The sequence below is a fragment of the Copadichromis virginalis genome, linkage group LG23 (assembly GCF_057382275.1).
Source record: "Copadichromis virginalis isolate Kocher_CV1m ecotype Utaka linkage group LG23, C_Virginalis_male_GT1.1, whole genome shotgun sequence".
Lineage (NCBI taxonomy): Eukaryota > Metazoa > Chordata > Actinopteri > Cichliformes > Cichlidae > Copadichromis > Copadichromis virginalis.
In genome coordinates this window covers 32,620,263-32,632,637 of record NC_140639.1, presented here as the reverse complement: position 1 = coordinate 32,632,637, position 12,375 = coordinate 32,620,263, and the positions used below count along the sequence as shown (strand labels likewise).

General features: G+C 42.7%; 1 protein-coding gene across 1 annotated transcript; it reads left to right on the top strand.

Moving 5' to 3' along the window:
- The first annotated feature begins 2,809 nt into the window (after positions 1-2,809).
- Positions 2,810-6,649, top strand: LOC146681407 (uncharacterized). The gene is made up of 4 exons (XM_085448698.1): positions 2,810-3,124; positions 4,046-4,194; positions 5,978-6,142; positions 6,220-6,649. The coding sequence occupies exons 2-4, from the start codon at positions 4,138-4,140 to the stop codon at positions 6,385-6,387; spliced, it is 390 nt and encodes a 129-aa protein (XP_085304824.1). The 5' UTR covers positions 2,810-3,124; positions 4,046-4,137; the 3' UTR covers positions 6,388-6,649.
- The last annotated feature ends 5,726 nt before the right edge of the window (positions 6,650-12,375 follow it).

Here is a 12,375-nt window from a genome sequence, read left to right as displayed (position 1 = left end):
TGTTACAAGATTGTGCCATACTGCTGCTGTCTTGTGCTGTCTTGTTTTATCCCGTTCTGTCTTGTTTGATTTTATTCTCTCTTGTTGTGGCCTGTTGTCATCTTACAAACGTTTATGGACTGGCCTCGACTGACTCCTGGTTTTATGGTCTTTTACTCTGAATTGTTTTATACATTTTAATCATGCTTTTATAAAGAACTGTAGCTTGGGGTGTTTTTGTTTTATTTATCTTTTACTAATTTGTTTAATGTTTTATACTTTGCTGTTTTGTTGCTTTAGTGGAGGTGCGGCCGCTTGTTGAGGGGCTAGGCACGTGAGGTGGAATCCCCTCCCCGATGCATGAGTGTACACACTGGGCATAGGTAGATTGCACCATTTAGATTTGGTGCACCTCTCTATATAGGTGTAACTTCATATGGAGTATGAAATATTTCTGTTGTTAACTAACTCTCCAAGTGAAGATAAAGAAAAATACTTCCCAAACTGTCAAATTATTACTTTAAATAGTAGCACATGCAAAACGCGTGGAAATTATTATTACTGTTTTATGTTTATTGATTGGGTTACAAAAACAATCAAGAATCTCAAGTCTCATATAATTCAAACCACATCCTCTTATACCCTAAAATATTGTAATGCTGCACAGTGTGTACTATCACCACCAGTGTTGGGACTAACACGTTATTATTGTGGTAACGAGCACAGTAACTAGTTATTATGCCAAAATCAGGAACGCATTACTCGTTACTGGGATTTAGATAGGCTCGTTATTCGTTACTTCTCGTGGTGGCTATTGCGGAGCTTCCACAGATTCAGTAACATTAGCAAGTGGTGGAGGCCAGCAGGTGGATGAGAGAAAGGGGAGGCAAGAGGAGAGACCCGAAGCGGCCGCCGGTCCGAGTGTCAGGTGAACTGAACTTCAGGTAAGAAGTTATGACCTGCAGTCTATCTGGGTCAGATATGAACCAAGTTTAGTTGGAGTTTATTTTCGTTGTGCTGACTTTTTCGTACTGCGTGCTAGCTAGCATGACGGGGTTTCTATACAGCTGGGTGGGTGCTATGTTACTGATGTTGAACTTTATTTTGTTCATACGGTTAATTATTAGAGTTGCAAACCGTTCCCTAAAAAACAAAATCGTCTCATATTCAGAGGAATTATTACGCGTTTCGTATTTAGGTGAAAAGGAACAGTTTGTCCCGGACTTCAGCTACAATGAAAAAGACACAAAGCTGGAGTTATTCTGTGTTTACGCTACACAGCTGCATCTTCTCCTTTCATTCTCTCCCCCTCCCTCTCCTGTTGCTACTTTAATCATGAAACTGATCAATGATCAGCTGATCGGCTTTTCCCTCTTGTTTATTTATCGTCCACACTCAGAAAAATTATGGTTCTTAAATGGTTCTTCAGATGTCTTCATGGTTCTTTAACCCTTTAAGACCTACCATAGAACCAAGTCCGCCAGAGCTTATATTATATTTTTACATGGTGTGGAGCCATTTTTGGGAGCATTTCAAGTTGCTATACATCAATACAACAATTATAGCCCAGATTTTAATAATATGTATTCATTAAGTGCATAGTAATTACATAAATTGCAAAAAAGTGCAATAAACTACAAAAAAAGTTGAAAATCGTTTTTGCTTTTTTAACATATATTTCTAGTTAGAGAAATTTAAGAGGCTTATCCCTCAAAACTGTAAATACAAAAAAGTTGCACAAAATTTTTATACACTGCAGGAAAAACGAAAATAAATATTATAGTGCAAATTTGCAAAAAAGCAGCATATGCATCAAAATAAACTATTTCCAGCAGTGCAATATGAGTCCTAAGCATCCCAGAAATGACACAGAAAGTCATAAAGTCAAACATAACTTTTAAAAAGACCAGCATAGGCCCTGAGGCCCTGATGGTAAAAAAGACTACATTTCCGCGAAAATGACGTCACTTCCGGTTTCGGGCAGGTAATGGCGGACATGCAAAAGTTCGCGCTGACGTCTATTCCAACGTAGGAAGTGTTATGAACAGCTGATCGGATCAGCAAAGCGTGTTTCTGGAATATTATGTTTTTGTTCCTGCAAGCGCTTTTTATGCAGTTTTTGCAAAGCTTTATGTGGAAGGAAACCGTGACCTAGGACAAGCTGATGGCATAAGATGTAAGTACAACTCCTCCGGTTTCATATGCAAAAAAAATTATTGCGCTAGCTTATGTGGTTGCAGAGCTACCGGGATTTAAAAATAGTTATGCAAAACAGAGCGTGCCCGCTCCGACCGGCTCTAAAGGGTTAAAGAACCATCATACGTCAAAGAACCTTTTTATTTTGTGGATGGTTCTTCAGCTATTACAAATGGTTCTTTAAAGAACAAAAGGTTCTTCATCCTTAGCAATCTAAGTTTGATGGTATGAATGGCATAAATATTTATTCACTATAATGAGGCTGTGAATTATACTGTGTGTTTTCTTTGTGTGCATGTGTGTGCGAAGGGGAAGGGCGGGATACCTGGCAATTACCCTTTAAGAGAACATGGTAGGAAACTGAATATTCAAATAAAAATTAGAAATATTTGCAAACAGTAGACACAATACACACATTCAAGTACTGTACTTTAGTTTTAAATTTTAATAAAGCATTACTATTTTCTACTCCAAGGCATTACTTTTGAGATTATTATATATTTTTGAAAATATAGCATAATGATAATACTAGTTATTGTAAACTTTACAAACCACCCAGCAGTATGTAAAGTCAAATTATAAAATACAAGTATATAACAATTGCAGAACAGAATGTCAGTGTAATGGACACAGACTTCGTTTTGACAAAGCGCACTGCTTAGGTAAATGATCTGAGTAGTTGTTCATCACTGATCAATTTGTTAATATGTGTTTCGAGCCAAATAAATGACAGGGAGAGAAAGAGTGACGTCAGAACACGTCATACTATAACCTCCCGGGAGCGGACGGAGGGGGTCAGTCGTTGGGATGCGCATGCGCAGACAGAGTGTGCGAGCGGCGGGCCTTGACCTTTCGGGAAAAAACCTCACGGACGGTGACAGCGAAACGGATAACAGTCTTCAGTACCTGCTGGACTTTGAAGCTGTGGATTTTGGGACTGTTAGAAAAGGTAAAACATTTTCATTAAAACCTTATTACTGTTTTGTTTTTGTTACTCGTCATTGTAGCTTGCTGTTAATGTTGTGCTAACAGTAGCGATTAGCTAGATACGTTAGCCGTTGACGTCAGCGCAATTTAGTATCCAACTGTTTTCCTAACAAAACCACTGTTATAATTAAGTGAAGGTGCTCCCAGCTAATTTGAACCTTTGGCTTCTAAAATATGTGGTTCAATTGCGTGCTGCGTACATAACCTAATGTCAGCTCGACCGAAATTAAAATGTAATATATTGTTAAAGTCACTAAAATGGCGCCTGAAGCCTGTTGTGGCGTGAGCTCTGTGTCTGCTCTAGAAACTCTGAAATTCTGTAGATCTGAGCCGTACATTAAATACTCACATGAACCTGTACTTTGAATTCTGTATGAGCTGTATAAAATACAGCTATGCATAAGTGTTTTGAATGAATAATTAGATTAGATGACTCTTTATTGTCTAATCGAATTATATAGAAATGAATAAAAATGTGACATGAGAAGGTGTGTCTTTGACTGTTCCTGCATAACTTAGTTTCGGACTAGTTGACAAGTTATGCTCCGGTCATTTGATGTTTCCAAGATCGATGTTCTTTTGTAATATAGTTAATTTTTTTGTATATTTCATTTATCCACCATCATACATCATACATACAAGCTAAGAAGAGGTCGTTATACTAACAAGAGGTATCAACGCTGGGCCAAAGTTCAGCACATGGTTAAAGTTTGTAATCCAGCCAGGGTGTAACTATCACTCAGCAGCCAGAGCTGAAGCAGGTAGCATCAACACATAAATCTACTATACCCGGCTTAAATCACAAGAGCACCTCTGACCAAAAAGCTGTAGATGTTTCTTGTTTGCACAAATTAATCCAGATTCACATTAATTGTGTTCACAGCTCCAACAAAATGAGGAAGAGGAGGGGGAGAAACACAATTAGGTTGAATTACAATTGGATGGAAGGCGAGGACAAGGAGAAGGAAGCTTAGGATGAGGAGGAAGAGAAGCAGCAGGAGCATCTTTAGGGATCCCTATGATGTCATTGAGGTTTGTTTCATTAATATGGTCCTCTCACAAAGAAAGATGACTTGTTTTAGTTCACCTACTTCCTGTATTAAATAGTGATGTGCAAAATGTTGTGAAAAACCATGGAGCAGGCACGTATAGTGCATCTGCAGGTAAATGAACATCAAATCTCTAAGACGGACTGAAATCTGTATATTTATCACCCTTATGATTAGGGATGGGTATTGATAAGATTTTAACGATTCCGATTCCATTTTCGATTCTGTTTAACGATTCGATTCCTTATCGATTCTCTTATCGATTCTTTTTTTTTAAAAAGGAGAACACTAAAGTCGATTAGCTTAGAACTGTGTTTTATATCTTCTCTTTGAACAAGATAGAAATTTAGGAGTAACATGGCCTTACAAACCCAACAGTGAGATCTTAAGAGATCCACAGCCTACGGCTCTTCAATGGGGTGTCACAGGGTCCCCAGGAAAAAAATGTATATGTAAAATAATAAAATAAATATTCTCCTGTAGCAATAACAAAGTGTAACATAAATTATTCTGTAGCAATTACACAAGAATATCCAGTAATGTCCCTGCCTACAATTAAACACATTCACTTACCAAAGTGAAATCGGGGGCATCTGCTGTGGCAAATGGGTGCAAGCCTTTGACCACAAACTTAGACACTGCTGGGTGACATTCGTCTATCCTGGCCTGAAAGGAGACGCTACCGGTAGACTGCAGCGAGAACTGCCAGCATCTGAGCCAGCCAGACTCTGTCTCTCTCATCATGGTTATCTAAATGCAACGCACAGTAATAGCAGGTTTTGTAATAAGGTAAATCGCGCTAACATAATATGCAATGCTAATTGATTAGTTACCTGCAGTATTAACGGGAGAGGACGTGGAAACGCTACCGCTGCTTCTGGGTTGAGCTTCGCTAGTCCGGAGCGGATCAAAAACACGACATTCGTTGAAAGCAATCGCGTGTTTTTTGAGCAAATGCTTTTGCATATTCGTAGTGTTTCCTCCCTTTGATGAAATCTCTACTTTGCAAGTATTGCACGTTGCCCTGTTGTCATCCTTTCTCATAAAGTGTAACCAAACTTTTGAGCGTTTGTGCCGCTCAGGCGCCATGTTTCCTACTGGGTAAAAGACGCTACTCAACATGATGACGTCATTCGGGGCGACTGGAATCGATAAGGGAATCGTTTTTAAAAGTGGCAAACGATTCCAAGGAATTGAAACAGTGGGAACCGGTTCTCAACAAGAACCAGTTTTCGATACCCATCCCTACTTATGATAAAACCCATGTCAGCCATTAGTTTATGGACTTTGTATTTTGAAGCCTCAACATTTGCTTTATTACTGTTGCTATGTTGGGACCATATTAGGATGAGGGATCAGAATCTGGAGTCATGCACACTATTGTTTCATTTAGTGTGTATCCATAAGATTCGTACAGCAGATCCAAGTTGTGCCTTGAAAACAGGAAAGTCATCTGCATAGAGGAGAACTATAATAGCAGGCTTGTACAAAGTGAGGCTTTGTGCACTCGTTTTACTTCTGTCACCCTGTTTTGATGCAGATTTCACTTGAAATCAGGCAAGAACTGGACTTATTTTTTATAATGTGTTCTTGTGAATTGATTGTGTATCGCATATGTTTGATTTGACTTTCTGCAAGACAACAGTCGTCCACTGGCCAAAAAAGTTTTCCAAATACCTCCACGTGATCTAGCCTGGATTTAGAAAAGAATAACACAAAAAATCTGCACCTCCTGCTTCAGATGCAATTTGTGTTTCTGTGTTCAGAGGCAGCGGCGAGAGGGGCGACCTCGGCTCATCCAGCTGGAGAGCCTGACCAAGAGGAGTCGAACATTAACTCAGCTCTTCCAGGGCACCCTGCAGACTCGGCTGCTGGCATCGACGAGGGATGACGTGAACGCCAAACTGGAGTCCATCACAGGTCAACTGCAGGTATGCGAGTCAGACCTGCTGAGGAGGGTTTCACTTTTCTCTCTTCTTTATAATTGACTCTTTTCTCTCTCTTTCAGCTCCTTGTCTCAGAGTGGGAGGGATTTGAAGCACAAAGGGAGGAACTTGTCGTTTGGTTGGCTGATATGGATGTCCGCCAGAGTGAGGTTGACCAGCTGACAGGAAGCACCAGTGAAAAACTGAAACAACTGCAGGTGTGGGCTTGTTTTGATCTAAGATATATTTGATATGAAACATACGTCACAGACATTATCCTAAACTGGACTAACAAAGGACCATGAGTACAACATGAAACGTACATTACATAGTGTAAGGCTGAAGTTCATTGATCATTTTAATCATAAACTTGTTGTTGAAATATTTTTACTGAACATGCAAACATCTGCTGATGAAAATGTGTTGATTTATTGGTCTGTTATGAAGCTATTTCTATTTCTATTGTGTTTTATCACTTTCTGATGTTTTATTAATTAAACAATACATGTATTATTTGTTGTGTTATCCGTAGCTATAGTATTTATATATATTTATTTATAGTATAGCAAATATATTTAATTATTACTGTTTAAAACACTAATATGTGACATGTATTAGTAGTGATGTTGTGCTGAGGGTTAAAATGCCTTTTTGTCTTTGGGTATACTACAAAATGACAATAAACCATTAATATATGTCTATGCTGTGCTCGTATTTATTTTACCCTACTCAAATTCAATTTATGATACATTTTATTTTGAAAGATTTAAAATGGTTTTTTAAAGAACCACTCAAAAAAGGTTCTTTAAAATGGTTCTTTTAAAGAACCATTTGAAGAACCATTTTTAAAAAGGTTCTTTGAAAAACCATTAAAGGTGCCCCAAAGAACCATTTCTTGATGGTTCTTTGGGGCACCTTTAATGGTTCTTCAATGAACCACTGAAAGAAATGGTTCTTCAAAGAACCATTGTTTGAAAGGTTCTTTGTGGCACCAAAAAAGGTTCTTCTATGGCATCAGTCTAAAGAACCACTTTTGGTTCCAGTTGGCACCTTTATTTTTCTGAGTGCACTTTGCGCCAGAAAGAGGAAACCACCGGATGTCGCGTTAAACAACAGCAGCACGTTTGATCAGCTGTTGTTAGAATTTATTTAATATTACTTTCTAGTATCAGCTGATGTTGGCTGGAGCCACAGCTGTAAAGCTGCTGGTCATGATATCGGTTTGGTTATCTGGTGAGAGGGAAATATGAAGATGAAACCACGAGATGTCCTTACTGAATCATCAGAGCTGAACAGGTGATGGAGAAACAGGCTTACCTTTTAGGTAACATGAATGAGTTGAAGGGAAGTTATGAACTGTTTCTGAGAGACAAATAACACCAGGATCCTTTTCTAAGTAGCTGACAGCTGGTAACTGTGCAGGGGCGGATCTAGCAAAGTGTTGCCAGGGGGCCAGATAGGGCATTAACAGGGAAAGGGGGGCACAAAGAAATACTTTCAGAATCAGAATCAGAATACTTTATTGATCCCTGGGGGATCTTATTCTCATTCTTATTCTCATTTCAAATGTCTAGCTTTTAATAAATAATTATCTGAGTCTTACAACAAACGACTGTCACAACAGTGTTTGTTTTCATTCAAAGGCTTTATGATTTTTGCTATAATGGTGGGCCAAAATGCCCAGGCTGATTTTTTGTCCCAGTCCAGCCCTGTATGCAGCTCATCTGCAGTCTGGTGTTACCTACATCTTCCTATTCGGAAGGCAGAATTTCTGAGTTCTGAGTACAATCAAAAGCACCACGATTGCAGTTTTTGTGTTGGATGTAAAAAAGCGCACATGACGCTGTAACGTAGGCTAGAATCATGGCGGCGGTCAACGACGGTCCAGGCGTGGGATTTCTCTCGTGGAAATATGCACATTATTTTTTCCTTTGGTAGGTGTGCCACCTACCAAAGGCACTTGTGGCAAGTAAGCAAACTAGAAGACTGGCACATTAACAAGAGAAGTCTGAGTAAAACCAAAGTTACTTTCCCTAGTAACTAGTTACTTTGAAAGTAACGAGTAACTTGAAGTAACTGAGTTACTTTTGATGGAAGTAACTAGTAATGTAACTAAGTTACTAATTTAAAGTAACTTACCCAACACTGATCACCACATGTGTATGAGCAATATTGGTGTTTAGTAAAATAAATTCTAAATATCATTAGTACCATCACTGCTTTAATAACCGTGGACCATTAATCCTCCATGAAACTATAAGATACAAAATGACACACCCACAGAAACCTCTCTCTTTAACTATCTCTCTCTCTCTCTCTCTCTCTCTCTCTCTCTCTCTCTCACACACACACACACACTCACACTCACTTAGTGTTTTTGCATTTTCACCAGCTCTGCATTTCCCCTCTAGTCTTCATCTGGGTCACTGGGTTGGCTTGGCAAGGCAGCAGTATTGGGTCCGCCTTAATGAAGAGCATTGATCCTTGTTGGGTTATGAGCAGGCTTTAGTGGCTGTGTTGAGATGTTAATAAGCCTGGCCTTATTCTGGGGGAGCTTTAATTAGCCTGTTGGAAATGTGCTTACAGGCCGCACTGTCACTCTGTTGTGGCACACATTCCTTAGTGTGCACACACACTCACAGAAGAGGTCGCACACAATCTGTGCAAGGACAGCTAAACAGATTTGCTTGCACACGTATAGCAGAGTACAGTCAGTCATTTCATGGACCACTGAGATGGTGATCAAAAACAACATTCTCCATTTATTCAATTAATAGTTTCATTAGCAAATCAGGCACTGTGAATTTAGTTACTCGTGCCACCCCCACACACACTCTAATCTTCAGCTACTGTATTTTATGTACTCTCTGTTCCTTTGTCTGCTTCTTTAGCTTTAAATGGGGAAATGACACAGATGCCCATGTTTGCTTTTGAGGTTAACTGTGCAGCTCATACACAGTTCAGAATCAGAATGGGTTTATTGCCAGATGTTGAGGTTTACAACATTAGGAAATTGCTGCGGTGCTTCAGTGCAGACAATAAGAATTAAAGTGCTATGTAGAAAGAAAGATATGTGCATGAGATATACATGAGATATATATACATGAGAATAAGAATTATGAGTGCTACGTAGAAAGATATATACATGAGTGCAGGTGGTGATCAGTGCCAAACATGAAATGATGGAGTGACACAGCGTAGGGTCATGTGTTAGTGGCGGGGACAATCATGTGGTTATTGTTCATGTGTCCAACAGCAGAGGGGAAGAAACTGTTCTTGTGGCGAGAGGTTCTGGTGCGAATGGACCGGAGCCTCCTGCCTGAGGGGAGCAGGTCAAACAGACTGTGTCCAGGGTGAGAAGGGTCAGCTGAGATCCGGGCTGCACGCCGCAGTGTCCTGGAGGTGTACAGGTCCTGCAGAGATGGGAGTCTGCAGCCAATCACCTTCTCAGCAGAGCGCACAACACGCTGCAGTCTCTGTTTGTCCCTGATAGTGGCTCCAGCGTACCACACGGTGATGGAGGAGGTGAGGATGGACTCGATGATTGCAGTGTAGAATTGCATCATCGTCCGTGTTGGCAGGTTGAATTTCTTCAGCTGCCTCAGGAAGTACATCCTCTGCTGGGCTTTCTTGATGACGGAGGTGATGGTGGGCTCCCACTTCAGGTCCTGGGTGATGGTGGTACCCAGGAAGCGGAATGAGTCCACAGAGGTGATGGGGGTGTCAGTCAGGATGATGGGGGGGAGTGGGGCTGTGTGCTTCCTGAAGTCCACAATAATCTCCACTGTCTTCTGGGCATTCAGCACCAGGTTGTTGTGGCTGCACCAAGACACCAGACGTTCAACCTCCCTCCTGTAGGCAGACTCGTCCCCGTCCGAGATGAGCCCAATGACGGTGGTGTCATCTGCGAACTTGATTAGCTTGACAGACTGGTGGGTGGAGGTGCAGCAGTTGGTGTACAGGGAGAAGAGCAGAGGAGAAAGAACACAGCCCTGAGGGGAGCCGGTGCTGATGGTCCGGGAGTCCGAGACATTCTTTCCCAGCCTCACGTGCTGCTTCCTGTCCGTCAGGAAGTCAGTGATCCACCGGCAGATGGGATCAGGCACATTCATCTGGGAAAGCTTGCCTCGGAGATGGTCTGGAAGGATGGTGTTGAAGGCAGAGCTGAAGTCCACAAACAGGATCCTGGCGTAGGTTCCTGGGGAGTCCAGATGCTGCAGGATGAAGTGTAGGGCCATGTTGATGGCGTCGTCTACAGACCTGTTGGCTCTATATGCAAACTGCAGGGGGTCCAGGAGGGGGGCCGTGAGGGTCTTGAGATGGGAGAGAACTAGGCGCTCAAATGACTTCATGACCACAGATGTCAGAGCCACGGGTCTGTAGTCATTTAGTCCAGTGATCCTAGGTTTCTTGGGGACAGGGATTATGGTGGAGGACTTGAAGCAGGCAGGCACATGACATGCCTGCAGTGAGGAGTTGAAGATGCCAGAAAACACTGGGGCCAGCTCGTTTGCACAGTGTCTGAGGGTGGCAGGAGACACACCGTCTGGGCCGGGAGCTTTCCGAGCATTCAGACTCCTAAACTGCTTCCTCACATCTGCTTCATGAATATGAAGAGTTGTGGTCGGAGGAGGTGGTGTGAAATCCTCTTTTGTGTGGGGTGAGGGGGCGGGTGTTGCAGGTGAACAGTTTGAAGGTGGTGATGGCTCTATGGAGGGGGGAGAGGTGGGGGAATGAGTGTCCAAAGTGCCTCTATTGTTGGGGTCGTTGGAGGTGTGAAGGCTGCCTGATGGCTCGTCAAAACGGCAGTAGAAGTCGTTAAGGGTGTTGGCTAAGAGCAAGTCATCAGTGGAGTGGGGGGTTTTAGGCTTGTAGTTTGTAATATTCCTAAAACCTTTCCACACAGAGGCCGAGTCATTCTCTGAGATCTGCTGCTGCATCTTCTCAGAGTGCTGATGTTTGGCAATGTCCACTTCTTTAGTGAACCTGTACTTGGCCTCTCTGTAGCAGTCCCTGTCTCCGCTTCTGAACGCCTTACTCTTTTCCAGCCACAGCTTTTTGAGTTTAGGAGTAAACCAGGGTTTGTCATTGTTATAACTCACCCTGGTGCGTGATGGCACAATGCTGTCCTCACAGAAGTGGATATAGGAGGTGACAGTGTCCGTAAACTCGTCCAAGCTGTTAGAAGCAGCCTTCATTGTGTCCCAGTCTGTGGTCTCCAAACACGTGCGAAGCTCCTCCACAGCCTCGTTGCTCCACAGTTTTTTGGTCCTCACGACAGGTTTGGAGAGCTTCAGCCTCTGTCTGTACGTGGGGATCAGGTGGATCATGACGTGGTCAGAAAGTCCGAGTGAAGCGCGCGGCACCGCGCGATAGGCCCCGCTGATCGTGCTGTAGCAGTGGTCCAATGTCCTCTCCTCTCTGGTCGGGCATTTAATATACTGCTTGTATTTCGGAAGCTCATGGCTCAGATTGGCTTTGTTAAAGTCCCCAAGAGCAATGATGAGAGAGTCCGGGTATGTCCGCTCCATGTGGAGAATCTGCTCTGCGAGTGCGCACTGAGCTGCTTGCGCATCCGCGTCTGGCGGGATGTAAACAGCGGCCAGGATGAATGAAGCAAACTCCCGCGGAGAATAAAACGGTTTGCAGTGAATAAAAAGATATTCCAGAGAGGGAGAGCAGTGCTGAGCAATCACTGTTACATCTGTGCACCAGCCACTATTGATGTAGAAGCAGACACCTCCACCTTTGGTTTTACCGGAGAGAGCGGCCTGCCGGTCCGCGCGCAGCAGATGAAAGCCCTCCAGCTTGAGCGCGCAGTCCGGGATGTCCTCACTGAGCCACGACTCCGTAAAACATAAGACACAGGAGGAGGCAAAGTCTCTGTTCATGCTTCTCATCAGGGCCAGTTCGTCTATCTTATTCCAGAGTGAGCGTACATTAGAAAGGAAGATCCCAGGAAGGGCCGTTCTCAGTCCGCGTCTCCTCAAACGCACGAGTACGCCGGCTCGCTTACCTCTCTTTCGACGTCTCACTTTCCTGATCAGAGTCAGCAGTAAATCTGCCGCAGATGCGACAAATATTGGAAATAAATCCACAGGCGTTGTAGTCCTGCAGTTAAGGAGCTCTTCTCTGGTGTAAGAGTATCCAGAGGAGTGCCCAGACACAGATGAAATGCACAAAAACAAGACAAAAGTAACGCACTGAAGCACCAGGGCATCCATACGCGGCGCCATCTT